Genomic DNA, 17,187 nt, shown 5'->3' on the forward strand with positions numbered 1-17,187 from the left:
TGGCCACAATTCAAGGGGTACGTCTAGGACACCTGTTCTGTCACTTGCTGTGACGCCCTCACTCAGTCATTGAACTTCCTGAACTTCTGTTTTTTCATCTGTTCAATAAAGATATAGTAATTATCTCTACTCCTCGAGTTGCTATGAGAGTAACATATGAGAATAAGCATAAAATGCCCAGCATATTATCTGGCACAAGACAAGTCCCCCGTAAGTGGAGCAAAGAAAAAAAAAGGGGGGGGGGAGTAGGTGCAGCGCCCTTGTGACCTTGGATGGGGCACCAGCGACCTCAGTTCCCTGGACCCAGACCTTAAGTAACTTCAGAGGTGAGGATATGGCGGCTTCCATAGTGGGTATCTTCAACTGTTTTTGCTGGGTAGCTGAGACAGGGTTACCAGTTTCTGCTTCTGCAGAAAAAGAAGGACCCTCCTCACCCCCAAAAAGCCTAGTTAGAGAAAAGGAAATGGCAGAGAATTAGCTTGCTGACCACACAGGAGGAGTCTCCTGAAGATTTGAGAACTTCCTAGTGAGATCTTAGAGTGGGGCTTCCTCAGAGCACATGGTCTGGAGCCAGAGAAATATCAGCCTTTAACTTTAAAAAGCCCAGGTTAGCACTGCACTACTATGACAAATTATTCAATCTTCTTTTATTATTTATTTATTTATTTTTATTGTTTATTAAAGGTAAATGCCATCTTATGTTTTTTTTTGTTTTTTTAATTATTTTTATTTTTTTAATTAATTTTCATGGGGTGACACTGATAAATCAGGAGATATTTTCTCTGAACATATGTACTCTGATTTATCAATGCCATCTTATGTTTTTCCAGTGCATTATAGTTTACAATGTTTTTAATTGTTTCTTTTTTTTAATTGACTTTATAGAGAGGGGGAAAAGGCAGAGAGAAGTATCAACTCATAGTTGCTTAACTTTAGTTGTTCATTGGTTGCTTGCCATATGTGCCTTGACCAGACAAGCCTGGGGTTTTGAACCAGCGACCTCAGCATTCCAAGAAGACACTTTATCCACTGTACCACCACAGGCCAGGCTGCTTTTTAAAAATATGTGTCCTGGTATCACATACTTTGTTGCCCATGTCCTGCCCATCTACTGTTTTTAGTTAAATACTAGTGAAGATTTAGACATTTAGTTGTCACAGTCACTGATTTCCAATATTTTAAAGTAATAACACATCTTTATGAAAATATTTCAAATTTAAAAGATTCCATTTATATAAAGTTCATGAACAAGCAAGATTATTACATAGTGACAGAAATCAGAGCAGCTATAGATAATGCATGTGACAGACTAACAGGAAAGAAGCACAAAGGAATTTTTTAAAATTACAGACCCCTTCACATGATAGTACTTAAACTTTTAGTCTTTTGATTAAGAAACCTGACCAGTGGTGGCTCAGTGAGTAGAGTGTCAAACTGAGATGCTGAGGTCTCAGGTTGGAAACCCCAAAGCCCCCAGCTTGAGTGCAGGTTCACCAGCTTAAGCACAATTTACCAGCTTGAGTGTGGGATCATGGACATGACATCATGGTCTCTGGCTTGAGCCCAAAGGTCACTGGCTTGAAGCCCAAGCTCAATGGCTTGAACCCAAGGTTGCTGGCTTGAGCAAAGGGTCCGTGGCTTGGCTGTAGGCCCCCATCCCCACCCTATCAAGACACATATGAGAAGCAATGAATGAACAACTGAAGTGCCACAACTATGAGTTGATTCTCCTCATCCATCTCTGTCTTTTCCCCTTTCTCTCACTAGAAAAAAGAAAGGAAGGAAGGGATGAAGAGAGGGGAAGGGATGGGAGAGGAGGAAAGGAAAGGGAAAAGAGAAGAGGAAGAGGAAGAGAAGAGAAGAGAGAAGAGGAAGAGAAGAGAAGAAACTAACAAGGGCATATAGATATGAGGAAATAGTCTCCCCAGTGTCCAGTGACCAATGAACTGAGAAAAACCCATCATAAATTGTTCTAAAATTGATGTCCGTTGGAAAAAATCCAGTCTGTATGGTAACATTACCAGAGATAGGAAGGAAGGAAATGAGATGAGAAAAATCACTCAGTTGCACACTTTAGCTGTTCATTGATTGCCTCTCACTTGACAGGTGTGGAGGGGGAGGTCCTTCCAGCTGAGCCAGTGACCCCTTGCTCAAGCCAGCAACCCCACACTCAAGCTGGTGAGCCTGTGACCTCAGGGTTTCAAACCTGAGGCTTAGCATCCCAAGTCTTTGCTCTATCCACTGCACCAACACTGGTCAGGCTGATAATGTTGCCATCTTGTTTGAATTGAGGGGCAGACTTTCTTCTGCTATTTCTGCTGACTGCAAATGGATTTATTAGTATATTCAACCTACCTATGCATAAAGAACAAAAAAATTAATGCAGAAATGTACATGGTCTCTCCCTTTCATTGGGGAATAATTTACACACTAAAATATACACAGATATTAAGTAGAATACAGTTTAGTGAGTTTTGATAAATATATACATCCTGTTTACCCTTACCAAAATCTAGAATGTTTCCATCACCTCTGAAATTTCCTTTGTGTTTCTTTCTAGTCAGTCCTTCAACTCCAGAGTCAACTCCTACTCCAATTTCCACCACCATACATTAACCTTGTTTGTTTGTGAATGATACAAATGAAATCATGCAATTGTATTCTGGTTTCTTTTGTTTAACATAATATTTTCCAGATTCATTCATATTGCAAGTATAACTACTTTGTTCTTTTTTTATTGCTGAGTAGTTATTTAATATTCTTATAGATAACCGGTCTTAAAATTACTTCAGCAAAAGGGGAAGTTTATTGGCTTAAGGCCGGGGTCCCCAACCCCCGGGCCACGGACCAGTACTGGTCCGTGGGCCATTTGGTACCGGTCCACAGAGAAAGAATAAATAACTTACATTATTTCCGTTTTATTTATATTAAGTCTGAACGATGTTTTATTTTTAAAAAATGACCAGATTCCCTCTGTTACATCCGTCTAAGACTCACTCTTGATGCTTGCCTCGTAAGTTCGACAATTATATTTAAAAATACCACAGTTTTTTACGCCGGTCGCATAATTTTATTTTGTGCATTTATCCGTCCCACCCTAAAGGCCGGTCCGTGAAAATATTTTCTGACATTAAACCAGTTCGTGGCCCAAAAAAGGTTGGGGACCACTGGCTTAAGGAACGAAAATGGCTTAAGGGGTCAGGCTTTGGATGTGGCTTGATCCACGCATTCATTCAGTGTCGAAAGGATTCTGTCTCTCCCATCCTCTGGGTCTTCTTTCTTCCATGCTGACTTCACCTTCCACAGCACAAGACTGTTGACAAAAATTTGGGGTCTATATCTTTTTAGGATAAAGTGGAGATAAATGGTGATGGAAGGAGACTATGGGTGGTGTACACAAAATAAATAAAATTCTTATTTAAAAACACACATAGGCCCTGGCTGGTTGGCTCAGCGGTAGAGCGTCGGCCTGGCGTGCGGGGGACCCGGGTTCGATTCCCGGCCAGGGCACATAGGAGAAGCGCCCATTTGCTTCTCCACCCCCCCTCTCCTTCCTCTCTGTCTCTCTCTTCCCCTCCCGCAGCCAAGGCTCCGTTGGAGCAAAGATGGCCTGGGCGCTGGGGATGGCTCCTTGGCCTCTGCCCCAGGCGCTAGAGTGGCTCTGGTCGCGGCAGAGCGACGCCCCCGGAAGGGCAGAGCATCGCCCCCTGGTGGGCAGAGCTTCGCCCCTGGTGGGCGTGCCGGGTGGATCCCGGTCGGGCGCATGCGGGAGTCTGTCTGACTGTCTCTCCCCGTTTCCGGCTTCAGGAAACACACACACACACACACACACACACACACAGAATTTTTAAAACACTTTTAATCCTACTTTTCTTTTTTAAGTGAGAAGAGGGAGATAGACTCCCGCGTGTGCTCTAACTGCGATCCACCTGGCAACTCCCCATCTGGGGTGGATGCTCAAATCAGCTAAGCTCTCTTGAGCACCTGAGGCCAAGGCTTGGATCAATGAGCTATCCTCAGCACCCTCGCGGACGCTTGAACCAATCATGCCGCTGCCTGCAAAAGGGGAAGAGAGAGAGAAGGAGGAGAGAAGCAGATGGTCCCTTCTCATGTGTACCCTGACCAGGGATAGAACCTGGGTCATCTGCATACATGGCTGACACTCTATCCACTAAACAAACCGGCAAGGCCTAATCTTACTTTTAAAAATAATAGAAAGTTAAAGAATAATTGAATAAAAACATGCTCTCCCCACCATCAGAGAAAACCATCAAGAAAGTTTGGTGCCTCACATAGGCTTATGAGGGATAACTGCTGAATTTTCCAGAATCGTGCATTTCAGTTGTTAAACACAGCTTTAATTAAAAAATAAATGATAAAAAAACAACTAATTTTATTAAAGTAAGGTGATAAATACTCAAAACTCATCACCTTCTCATTACTTTACTGCATTTTTCTATTACCTCTTGAGGTTATTTACATTTATAGCATCTTTATTGTGGAAATGTAATGATGACCTACTACACATGTAATGGTGACCTACTGCACATCTCTTCCCAACTCTGTCTTTTTTTTCTTTTTTATTTTTTGACAGAAACAGAGAGAGTCAGAGAGAGGGATAGATAGAGACAGACAGACAGGAAGGGAGAGAGATGAGAAGCATCAGTTCCTCATTGCAGCTCCTTAGTTGTTCATTGATTGTTTTCTCATATGTGCCTTGACTGGGGGGCAACAGCAGAGTGAGTGACCCCTTGCTCAAGCCAGTGACCTTGGGCTCTCAAGCCAGTTTCCTTGGGCTTCAAGCCACTGACCTTTGGGATCAAGCCAGCGACCATGGGGTCATGTTTATGATCTCATGCTCAAGCCAGCGAGTGACCCCATGCTCAAGCCACATGAGCCCGCACACAAACTGGTGACTTTGGGGTTTCGAACCTGGGTCCTCCACATCCCAGTCCGACGTTCTATCCACTGCGCCACCACCTGGTCAGGCCCAACTCTGTCTTGATATCACATATGAAATTGACCGTGGTGGACCCTGGCCAGGTGCTCAGTGGATAGAGCATCACTCTGGCACACTGAAGGACTTCAATCCTTCATCAGGGCACATATAAGAAGCAACCAATGAGCGCAAAACCAAGTGGACAAGGAGTGGATGCTTCTCCCTCTCTCTTTCTCCTTCCCTTCCTCCCACCCCCATCTCTCAAATCGATGGAAAAAATAAATTGATCACGATGGGATTACTTACACAACAGAAATAGGTGAACACTATGAATAAGAACTCATCCACCACCCTTAGGAGATTTTGTTAAACATTTACCAGGATGACATTGGTTTGGTGCATAACCTTTCCAGCTTTTTCCTTTGCTATGTCTCTATCTCTGTCTCTCCCACTATAAAGTAACTATTTGGGGGAAGTGGTTGTTGGTCACCTAGCGTTCAAATAATATTCCTATTTCTGCACAGTCCCCAACTGTGGACAAGATTAGTACGTTGAGGCTTTATCCTCTTTCTGGCAGCTGGAAGACATTCATCCTCCCTCCCACTCTTCCCAGCTCAGGGGTAGGCACTTGGGCTAAGTCAACCAACTGGAATGATCCTAACTGGACTTTGAATCTTGAGTGAGTGAAGAAAAAAATGCCCAGGGAAAGCTGTTATAATCACTGCACCTGCAGCCTATGAGGAGTGGGTGCTAAGCCAGCAGGGAAAACCTCATCAACAGGCTCCTTGGTGTGATTTTGGTGTGGACTTGTGTAATTTAAGCCAGGTGTTCCTACTTCCTGGCCTCCTTTAGTTTCCACCACTTATCTAGGGAAAGTACAAGATGAACTGAAATAATTTTGTAGTGCAAGAAAGGAAGTAAAAAAGTGCTAAAAAATGATGAAGACATGTCAAAAGGACACAGAAGCCATCTTAAAGAAATGCCCACTTACAAAATCTGGGACAAATTTGAGCATCAAAATAAATAATAATAGTAATGGATTACAACCCACTGACCAAAACAGAAATCCATACTGATATATAAATAAATACATATGTAAATGAATGTAGAAGGAAGAGAAATTTATTCTTTACAGTAGAATGCCAACTAATACATGTAGATGAAATAATGGAAATAAACTACAATTTGGTGATAGTTAAACTAATGTTGATTTATACTATATTCATCAATGGATACTAAGCCTGGTAGGTGGAAGTTTGATGAGGAATAGGTATTGGTTTCAAAGTATTTCCCCAGAAAAGTGTCATTAATCACAAAGGTGAAAATGGTGACCTTACAGTAAAAACACTGGCAGACACCACCCTGTCCAGACACCACCATTTATTATCACCAATGGTGGGGTGAGGTAGGCTGGCATTATGTGCCTCCTGATGTGATACTATGAGAAGAACACACCATAACTTTTTGTGTGTGTGCAGTACTCCTACCAAGAATTTATGATTCTAGCCTGACCAGGCGGTGGTGCAGTGGATAGAAAGTCGGACTGGAATGCGGAGGACCCAGGTTCGAGACCCCAAGGTCGCCAGCTTGAGCACGGGCTCATCTGGTTTGAGCAAAGCTTGGACCCAAGGTCACTGGCTTGAGCAAGGGGTTACTCAGTCTGCTGAAGGCTCACGGTCAAGGTATATATGAGAAAGCAATCAATGAGCAACTAAGGTGTCGCAACAAAAAACTGATGATTGATGCTTCTCATCTCTCTGCTCCTGTCTGTCTGTCCCTGTCTATCCCTCTCTCTGACTCTCTCTCTGTAAAAAAAAAAAAAAAAAAAAGAATTTATGATTCTAGACATCAGGAAACTCCATATAGATCTAGGTTGAGTGACATCCTGAAGAATCACAGGCCTATATGCTTTAAAACTGTCAATAAAAGGTAGGGAAATAGAGAGGAAATGTTCCAGATTAAAGCAGATCAAAGAGACATAATACATAAAAGTAATGCATAATCCTGAATTTGGATCCTGGGTTAGAAAGGAAAAGGCAGCCTGGAGCAGCTGGTGAAATTTGCATGGGGTCTGTGGATTGAACAGCAGTGTTCTGTCAATGTTAATTTCCTGATTGGGAGAGTGTTATAGAACAGTATACTTGTTTTGAGGAAAAACAGTGAAATATTTAAGGGTGAAATGGTATCATACCTGCTTGGAATTTGCTCTCAGATTAACTAGAAAAAGCATTATAATAGAGTGGGAGAGAAAATGGTAAAAATTACTGAAGAATCTATTTAAGTAGATAAAGTTCTTTGTACTTACTGTTCTTGAAACTTTTCTGTAAGTTTGAAATTATCTCAAAATAATTTATATTTTAAAAATAAGGCAAAGGGAGTAAAAAAATAGCTTTGCAAAAAAATAAAATAAAATAAAAATAAGGTAAAGAACTCTTTCAGAAGGAGTTCTGCCTTTCAACCTGCAAACATGTTCAAATCTCTTTCACTCTAACAAACTTAAAACAAAATAATGAAGCCAGTGGCTACTTCTGTCACCACTTCCTCTCTGCTGGGTATCAGGATGTTGAGGAAACATCAGGGGGCCCAGTGTCAGGAAGCCTCTTTTTGAGGCTGGCTCTGCCACCCCTTAGCTATGTGACTTAGACCAAATCATTTAACTTCTCTGAGCCTCAGTTTCCTCATGAGGGAACAATAGCATCTCCCTTAGGGAGCTGCCAGGGGGGTCAAGGGAGAGAAGGGATATAAAAGCAGGTTATCAACTCTCATTCTAACTGCAGGTGATCCCTCACTTTAACTCCTGGTGATACAGGACTGTTGCCTTCACATCCTGCTAGATTGCATCCTGTTCTTGGAGCTCAGCCTGCCCTTTGCAGAACTGTACACAGATGATCATAGCCTTCATCTGCTGATACTCTGTGCCTTTGGGTGTCTTTCTAGCCTCTCTTGACTTCTTCAACCTACTCTGGTCTTTCTGCCTGCCTGTCCAGAACTAGTGCCCACTCAGGTCTGTGGCTGACCATTTCCTCTTCATCTACTTGCTCATTCTGGAATGTCTCATAAGTTCCCATCCTTTTAGGGACTTCCATTATCACACTGATGACATCTACTGCTCACACCTTCTGCTCTGGCTTCTCCTCTCAGTAGTCAATTTTATTTGGGCATTCCCACAGGCACTTTAAATTCACCTTTGGCAACACTAAATGATTCTCTTTTTATTCGCTTCTCTCCCTATGTTCTCTTTATTTAAAACATCTTGGGCCCTGCCCCAGTAGCTCAGTTGTCATGTCCCAACACGCCAAGGTTTTAGGTTCGATCCCTGTTCAGGGCACATACAAAGATCAACCAGTGAATGCATAAATAAGTAGAATAACAAATTGATGTCTCTCTCTCTCTTTTCTTTCCCCTCTCTCTAAAACTTAATTAAAAAAAACCACACACACACTTTGTTCCTTCTAAATTTGGGGGCTAGAAATGTAGAAGTCATTTACTATTATTGTTGTTTGTTTATTGAACATCTACTATGCACCAGATATTACCCTAAATCCTTTGCATTCTTGATTGATTTGCTTTACCTTTTTTTTTTTTTTTTTGAGAGAGAGAGAGAGAGAGAGAAATGAGAAGCATCACTCATAGTTGTAGCACTTTCGTTGTTCGTTGATTGCTTCTTATATGACCAGGGCAGGAGACTCCAGCCAAGCCAGCAAGCGACCTTGGGCTCAAGCCAGAGACCATGGGATCATGTTGATGATCCCATGCCCAAGCTGGCAATCCAGAGCTCAAGCTATGAGCCTGTCCTTAAGCCAGCGACCTTGGAGCTTACGAACCTGGGACCTCAGTGACCCAAGTCAATGCTCTATCCACTGCACCACTACAGACACTTGCTTTACTTCTTGAAAGAGCTCTAGGAAGTAGTTTGTACTTCATTCCATCTACAAAGCTGAAATCTGAGTTTCAGAGAGTTTAAATAAGTTTGAGCCCAAGGTTACATAGCTAATAAATAATAGAACTGGGATTTGATAACAGGCTCCTCTGACTCCAAAGTCCATTTTCTTAATATTAATCACTATCTTACATTGACTTCTTACTGACTGAATACCCATATATGAATTGCTCATTAATTCCTTTTAATTTTATCTAGAAATCTCTTGAATCGGCTCTTTTCTTTGTTCATTGCTGCTACCTTGTTCTGATAACATTTACATATTTAAATATATGTACTGTATAGAGATGGTGTTTTTCTTTTTTTTTTCTTTTTTAATTTTTATTTTATTTATTCATTTTAGAGAGGAGAGAGAGGGAGAGAGAGAGAAAGAGAGAGAGAGAGAGAGAGAGACAAGGGGGAGGAGCAGGAAGCATCAACTCCCATATGTGCCTTGACCAGGCAAGCCCAGGGTTTCGAACCGGCGACCTCAGCATTTCCAGGTCGACGCTTTATCCACTGCGCCACCACAGGTCAGGCGAGATGGTGTTTTTCTAATTATTTTATTTTATTTTCCTTTCCTTTTCTTTTCTCTTATTTTTTAAGTGAGAGGAGGGGAGATAGTGAGACAGACTCCCACATACACCTGACTGGGATCCACCTGGGAACCCCTGGCTGGAGCTGATGCTTAATCAACTGAGCTATTTTTAGCACCTGAGGCTGACTCGCTGGGACCAAAGGAGCCATCCTCAGCCCCCTGGCCAATGCTGGAACCAATCCAGCCACTGGCTGCACGAGGGGAAGAGGGAGAGCAGGAAGAAAGGGACATGACAGAAGCAGGTGTTTTCTTCTCCTGTGTGCCCTGATGGGGAATCCAGCCCTAGATGTCCATGTACCCAGCCAATGTTCTATCCACTGAACAGTCCAGAGCCTGTTTTTCCTAAGTATAAACATGATATATACTGGCTGTAAGAAAATTCATTACAGATCTGAATAGTGAAAGTTCTTTAACCCCCAATTTTTTTTATTGATTTAATTTATTGTGTTTACATAGATTCAAGTGTCCCACTGGATATATCTCCCCCCACCCCCATGTTTCCCTCCATACCTCACTTGCCCCCTCCCCCAATGACTTTCCCCCTTCCCTTCAGGATTTGCTGTCCTGCTCTCTATAATGCTGTGTTATGTGTATATAATTTCACTAATCTCTTTTCCTTCTTTGATCCCATCCTCTCATCCCCTTTCCCTCTGACCGCTTTCTGTCTGGTCCCTTTGATTCCACCTCTGCCTCTATTCCATTCCTCAGTTCACATTGTTCATTAGATTCCTCAAATGAGTGAGATCATATAATATTTTTCTTTCTCTGCCTGGCTTATTTTACTTAGCATAATAGTTTCCAGGTCCATCCATGTTGTTGGAAAAGGTAAGATTTCTTTCTTTTTCATGGCCACATAGTATTCCATTGTGTATATGTACCACAGCTTTTTAATCCACTCATCCACTGACAGACACTTGGGCTGTTTACAGATCTTGGCTATGTAAACAATGCTGCAATAAACATGGGTCAACTCCTGACTTTTAAAGATAACCACTATTGCCTGACCAGGTGGTGGCGCAGTGGATAGAGCGTCAGACTGGGATGCTGAGGACCCAGGTTCGAGAGCCCAAATTGCCAGCTAGAGCTAGGGCTCATCTGGTTTGAGTAAATCTCACCAGCTTGGACCCAAGGTTGCTGGCTCGAGCAAGGGGTACCTCGGTCTGCTGAAGGCCCGCGGTCAAGGCACATATGAGAAAGCAATCAATGAACAACTAAGGTGTCACAATGTGCAACGAAAAACCTAATGATTGATGCTTCTCATCTATCCGTCCCTGTCTATCCCTCTCTGTGACTCTCTCTCTGTCTCTGTAAAAATAAATAAATAAAGATAACCATTATTTAAAAATAAAGATAACCACCATTACAGTATAATGTGCACTCCTTAATTTTTTTCTCTGCATAAGTAGCATGCTAGGTCTTTTAAAATTAGATCACATATCTTGAAACTTGCTTATTTTATATATCAGCACATACAGAGCTGCAATGTTCTGTTGGGTTCTTTTTATTAGGTTAAACATACACATTTTATATAGAGTTCAATAGGCACAAAAGGGTATTTTATGAAAAACAAGTTTCCCTTTACCGTTGTTCCCTAGTCACCCATCAGAATTGCTGCCACCAGTTTCTTGGGTAGCCATCTAGGGCCTCATTTCTTTTAACAGTAACATAGCTTCCCATTGTATGGATGTTCTAAATCCATATACCAAATTATTTTGATGTTTCATTAGAGAACAGTTATATTGTTTCCAAACTATTACCTACTAGATCTACAGTCTATGTCAGTTTAATTAATTACTTATCACTCTTAATTTCTGTTAGTAACATGGTGTTCCACATTGGACAGATGCACTATAATTCATTTATCCATTTCTCTACTGATGAGAATGTAGACTTAAATATTAATATTATTCGCTCTGCTCCTAGGGCACTTGTGCTGTTAAGCACTTCTGACGTTTTTCTGACATTAAGGTTTGAGCACTCCTTCACCGAATTGTGAACTCCTCGAAGGCGGAGGAAAGTATTTATATTCACTCTTGTATCCTCATTGCTTAGCCCCAAATTTGTCCCGGAATATACGCTCATGAGGCTTGAATGTAATATTAAATAGCCCGCGCTGGGTTTTGCAACAGAGCGTGGAGAAGAATGAGGGGATGGAAGCCTCGCCCTTTTAAGTTGTCGCAGGCTGAGGGCCCGGAACTGTCGTTGGGAAGATCATTGTTTCTCAGGGAAGATTTTAGTCTCAGTGTGTGCCCCGCACAAATATGGTTGCTACACACCGGAAATACCTGTTATTTTACTAAAATTAGTTTTTCCGCGGGGCGGAAAAGGCTTGTTTGCCTGTGCCCGACCATTCCAGCCCGCTTTCCTAACAGGAACCCATGAGTAAGCTTTGGCGGCGCGGCAGCACCTCTGGGGCTATGGAGGCTCCTGAGCCAGGTAAGCGCGGGTCGATAAAGCAATTTAGGCCTTTGCAGAAAAGGAGCTCCTTTCTTGTTCTGCCGGACTTCAAAGGTATTTCGCCACAGGTGGGAGGAGAAAAGCGGGGCCGTTGGTATGGTAACAGCGAGTACCGCGGGAAGAATGGGACCCCTTAGGGGTATGAGGTGCTTCGGACTCTTCACTGTCCGGCTGCTGCCGTACACCGTTAACTGGCTCTCCTTCCGCAGGAGAAGCGCTGGAATTGAGTCTGACGGGTTCCCACGGCCACGGAATGCACAAGAAAAAGCACAAGAAGCACAAGAAGAAACACAAGAAAAAACACCATCAAGAAGAGGAGGCTGGGCCCGCTCAGTTGTCTCCTGCCAAGCCCCAGCTCAAACTCAAAATCAAGCTGGGAGGGCAAGTGCTAGGCACCAAGAGGTGAGGCCAGGAGAGCAAGGTTTAACTTGGGGAACTTTAGGAGCAAAGATAGGAGAAACTGACTGGGCTTTCCAGAAGACAGAGAGTAGATTCAGATTTCACGCCCCAGGTTAAAGCAGCAAAAACCCGAGAGGGTGTGAGGAAGGTGGGATGTAGCTACGGAGCAGAAGGAGGTAACTTGCCTAGTTTATATAGTGGTGTTGTTACTCTGCAGTGTTCCTACCTTCACTGTGATCCCTGAGGGGCCTCGGTCACCCTCTCCCCTTATGGTTGTGGACAATGAAGAGGAACCTATGGAAGGAGTTCCCCTTGAGCAGTACCGTGCCTGGCTGGGTGAGGATCTGGAGGTGGGGAAACTGGATTTCTCATTATACCTGATTAAGGGGAGATTACTTCTGAGGAGGGTGGAAATTTTAAATGTTCCAGTATTAACTTGGCCCAATTTGGTGCCCCATGTGAACGATTCTATTTTTTTTCTCTCCAGACGAAGACAGTAATATGTCCCCTTCCCCACTTCGGGACCTGTCGGGGGATTTAGGGGGTCAGGAAGAAGAGGAGGAACAGAGGTGGCTGGATGCCCTGGAGAAGGGGGAGCTGGATGACAATGGAGATCTCAAGAAAGAGATCAATGAACGGCTGCTCACTGCTCGACAGGTAAGTTGGTTCATTCTTGATTCAGTTACCAAATATTTAGAGAACCTTCCATGTTCCAAGAACTTTGTTGGGCAGTGGGCAATCAGTGATGGAGAAAAGACAAACCGTATTTCTGTTCTCATGGAGGTGGTATTCGTGTGTGTGTGTGTGTGTGTGTGTGTGTGTGTGTGTGTGTACATGTATGTTGGAAGGGGTAAATAAGTAATTTTGAAAAGCTGTTAAGTTTATAACAAAAATAGGATGATGAAACAGAAGGTGGTGATTAAGAGACCACATTAGATAGGGAGGAAAGAGAACATTTCTAATATCAGAGCTTCTCAGGCATTGAGCAGTTATCCATTGTTATTCATCGATATAAAAAGATTTAAAACCAAAAAAATCCCCGGAAATGTGGATCAGGGAGATCGTTACACAGGGCTGGCAGGTAACATTACTAATACTCAAGGATCTAAAGCTGAGAGTCTGGAGACCTGGGAGGAGGCAGTATTAAGGGCTCCTAGAGAGGGTGCGCATTCCACCTCTTTTCCCAAGGCCTGCTGACCTCGCCTCTTCATTTTCTGACATCCCTTCTTTGTTTCCCCAGCGAGCTCTGCTCCAGAAGGCGCAGAGTCAGCCTTCCCCGATGCTGCCGCTGCCTGTGGCTGGGGGCTGCCCGGCCCCCGCCCTCACTGAGGAGATGCTGTTGAAGCGCGAGGAGCGGGCTCGTAAGAGGCGGCTGCAGGCGGCGCGGCGGGCGGAGGAGCACAAGAACCAGACAATCGAGCGCCTCACTAAGACTGCGGCGCCCACTGGGCGTGGAGGCCGGGGGGCCGCGAGGGGAGAGCGGCGGGGAGGGCGGGCCGTGGCCCCGGCCCCCATGGTGCGCTATAGCAGCGGGGCACAGGGCTCCACCCTTTCCTTCCCACCTGGCGTCCCCACCCCCACACCGGTGTCTCAAAAATCATCCCCACCTGGCTCTCCTCCGCGATGCTCCGTCCCTGGCTGCCCCCACCCGCGCCGCTACGCCTGCTCTCGCACCGGCCAGGCGCTTTGCAGCCTGCAGTGCTACCGCATCAACCTGCAGATGCGACTGGGAGGGCTCGAGGGCCCTGGGTCCCCCCTTTTGGCTACTTAAGGTCCTTAACCTGGACTCTGCGCCCCCTCCCCCGCCCAAATTCAGTGTTTTCCCCGTCGTATTAAATTTCATCCGGTGCCTCGACTTGTACAGAATTTACAGAATTGGGAAAATGAGGTATGGGAAGCAAATCCCCGTACACACATCTTTCCCCCTTCGGAGCTTGCATCGATGTCTGGGAGACGTCCACTGGGCCACAGGGAGGCTTGCAGCTCCTGCCCAGTCTCTTGCCGACTTCTGGGATCCCGCCTCTTCCAGCGGGATTACCAGGTGTACTCGGGCATTTGGCATCACCCCCGGAAACAGGGCTCAAGCCAATCTGCGGGAACTGTGCTCTTCTGGGTGGCCATTCATTGGTTGACAATTCGAAGCCTGTTCTGTTGTCCATGTTGGCTATTGTCACTGTCAGTCAGGGCCGTGGGTCGAACCATACCTCATTCTTTGTCTGTGAGAGCTCTTGTTGTCTGAGAGAGTGGCAGAAGAGTTGCTGTGGATTGGTTGCCGGGAGAAACCTCCGGTCCGCCCCTATTGGCTCGTTCTCCGGAGGGTGATGCTGATTGGTAGGACGGAGCAACCAGGGTCCTAGTTGGCAGAGCTCTCCCCGGATGGGATCTCCGACCGCGGAGTGATGGTGGCGGTCGTGAAGATGGGCCGGGCAGGGACCATGGCGGTGGCGGCAGAGGTGGCAGGGGCGGGGCAGCAGGCTGTAGAGGAGGTTGTAGTCTTCAGGGGGCTGTAGGTGGAGCATGGCTCGGGCCAGCAGCGGGAACGGCAGCGAAGAGGCCTGGGAGCCACTGCGGGTGCCGCAACATCAGGTATCCCAACACCTCCAAAAGCGTATCCGACAGCCGTCTATTTTCCTTTCCCCTTTCCTGTCCCTTTTGGGGGGTGGGGGAGGAACTAACGGAGCCAGAGGTATTGTGAAGTTCCTAAATATGTCCCTTCCACTCTTTGTTTAAACTTTGTAACGTAGATGTAGTTGACTTTGCCTGCACCCTCATATACCCATCCCATGGCTGCAGGGGGAGCTTACAGTGGCTTTTCAGTGACCAGAGTCATAATGAGGCCCCAGGGAGGCGCTCTCTGTCTTGCAACAGTTATTTGTGATGTTTTTCTGTGTGCCTGTTGTCACAACAGAGTCCAGCAGCGTCTTCTCTTGAGGGAGCAATTTGGAGAAGAGCTGGAACCCAGACTCACGCCCTGGATGCCATCCTTTATCATCCACAGCAATCCCATCTGGTTGGGAGCACTGCTCTGGGTCTCACACTGCCCCTCCTCTACTCTAGGAAGTCTGAGAATCAGGGGTAGAAAGACCCACCTTGGAGATGGGGAGTGGCAGACCGTGGGGGATGATGAAAGCATTTTAGCTTTGGAAATTACTTTAAGCCCTTTACCCATTGACTGAGCTCAGGCTGTCTTCTGGCATTTACCAAAACACTCCATAACAGAAAATACCCTGGGAGCCAGCCTATATGCAGAGCTGAAGTCTGCCTTTTTGTCTGTCTACATTTTCACCTTGTTCTCTAGACTGTTAATTTGCTATTCCAAATCCTCTTCTATTTTGACAGCTCTTCAGACATTTGAACAGTCCTCTCAGTGCCCCTCTCCCCCCTCCTCATAAATCTCTGTGCTAAACTTGGTTCACAGGGTGGGATTGTGGATGTGCATGCAGGGGCTGGGGATGGGGCTGGACAGTGCCTTGGGCTGGAATCTCCCTTGGTTCTAAGTGCCTCCTTGCTCCCAGCTTCGAGAGCTTTGTCCAGGAGTGAACAACCAGCCCTACCTCTGTGAGAGTGGTCACTGCTGCGGGGAGACTGGCTGTTGCACCTACTACTATGAGCTTTGGTGTGAGTCTCCAAGAGGGCTATTCTTAGGTCCTTCTGCCCACTCTCCCTTGGACCTCAGAATTTCAGCTTTCAAGGACCCCTCTCTGCATGGGAGGTATCTAAGACTCTCCATCTGCACCCCCTGCAGGGTTCTGGCTGCTTTGGACTGTTCTCATCCTCTTTAGCTGCTGTTGCGCCTTCCGTCATCGCCGAGCTAAACTCCGGCTGCAGCAACAGCAGCGGCAGCGTGAGATCAACTTGTTGGCCTACCAAGGGGCATGCCATGGGGCTGGCCCTGTTCCTACAGGTTCACTGCTTGACCTTCGTGAGTGACTTGAAGCCCTGGGCTCACTATCAGTGGCCCCTCCCAAATGAGGACCCTGAATCATCCCCACCTTCTGTTTTCAGACATTTCAAGCATACATTTCCATAATAGTAAAGAGACCGCAGCTTCAGCCCTGGTAGCCTTCAACCAACCATGCCATTCTTTCCTGCAGGCCTCCTCAGCGCCTTCAAACCCCCAGCCTATGAGGATGTGGTTCACCGCCCTGGCAGTCCACCACCTCCTTACACTGCGGTCCCAGGCTGCCCCTTGACTGCTTCCAGGGAATGTACCTGCTGCTCCTCCACTTCTAACTGCCCTGCCAACTGCGAGGGAACAAATGTGGAAGGTGTTTTCTCCCACCAGAGTATCCCCCCTCATCAGGAGGGTGAGCCTGGGGCAGGGGTGAGCCCTGTCCCCGTACCCCCTTCCTGCCGTTACCGCCGCTTGACTGGTGACTCGGGTATCGAGCTCTGCCCTTGTCCCGACTCCAGTGAGGGGGTGCCAGTCAAGGAGGCTAGGGCTAGTGCCACTCAGCTAGATCTGGGGGACTACTCCCCTTGTACACTGCCCCTAGATGCCCTACCCCAGATTTCTTCTGTGCAGCTGGCTTCCAGTGAAGGGGACGTCCCATAAACAGTTTGGGGAAAGTGGATGGGCTACTTGCCTACTAGAAACAGCCTTGGGCCCAAATCCCTTGAGTTATCCTTGGCATCTCCCTGCCCTCCTAGAATCTGCCTAAAAGCGCTGGAGTCCTGAGAAGAGAGGTTGTGTTTGGGGGACTGTGCTAGCTCAACCCAAAATGACATATATAGGAGCCTTTGATCTCATTAAAGAGATGTGAACCAGCTGCTTGTGGACTTGGGTGGACTGGCACTCAACTCATTTCATTGCATTTGACTGGACTCAGAGGGGACAGGTAATGGTCACTTTTACCACCTTCTCTGAGCGACAGC

The 17,187-nt window shown here is 45.8% G+C and overlaps 2 protein-coding genes across 3 annotated transcripts; both read left to right on the forward strand.

Annotated features, from left to right (window-relative positions):
* Window positions 1-11,738: 11,738 nt before the first annotated feature.
* Window positions 11,739-14,167, forward strand: INO80B (INO80 complex subunit B). The gene is made up of 5 exons (XM_066267452.1): window positions 11,739-11,892; window positions 12,123-12,315; window positions 12,530-12,648; window positions 12,800-12,969; window positions 13,553-14,167. Exons 1-5 carry the CDS (start codon window positions 11,835-11,837, stop codon window positions 14,081-14,083), a joined length of 1,071 nt encoding a protein of 356 aa, XP_066123549.1. The 5' UTR covers window positions 11,739-11,834; the 3' UTR covers window positions 14,084-14,167.
* A 391-nt stretch (window positions 14,168-14,558) lies between these two features.
* WBP1 (WW domain binding protein 1) lies at window positions 14,559-17,091 on the forward strand. Of its 2 annotated transcripts, XM_066267453.1 has the most exons (5): window positions 14,559-14,898; window positions 15,221-15,322; window positions 15,828-15,930; window positions 16,058-16,234; window positions 16,407-17,091. In XM_066267453.1, exons 1-5 carry the CDS (start codon window positions 14,830-14,832, stop codon window positions 16,865-16,867), a joined length of 912 nt encoding a protein of 303 aa, XP_066123550.1. In that variant the 5' UTR covers window positions 14,559-14,829; the 3' UTR covers window positions 16,868-17,091. The 2 variants fall into 2 exon arrangements, with proteins under 2 accessions (XP_066123550.1, XP_066123551.1); XM_066267454.1 differs by lacking the exon at window positions 15,221-15,322 and having other exon boundaries at window positions 14,566-14,898.
* The last annotated feature ends 96 nt before the right edge of the window (window positions 17,092-17,187 follow it).

Source organism: Saccopteryx bilineata, chromosome 3 (genome assembly GCF_036850765.1).
Source record: "Saccopteryx bilineata isolate mSacBil1 chromosome 3, mSacBil1_pri_phased_curated, whole genome shotgun sequence".
Classification (NCBI taxonomy): Eukaryota; Metazoa; Chordata; class Mammalia; order Chiroptera; family Emballonuridae; genus Saccopteryx; species Saccopteryx bilineata.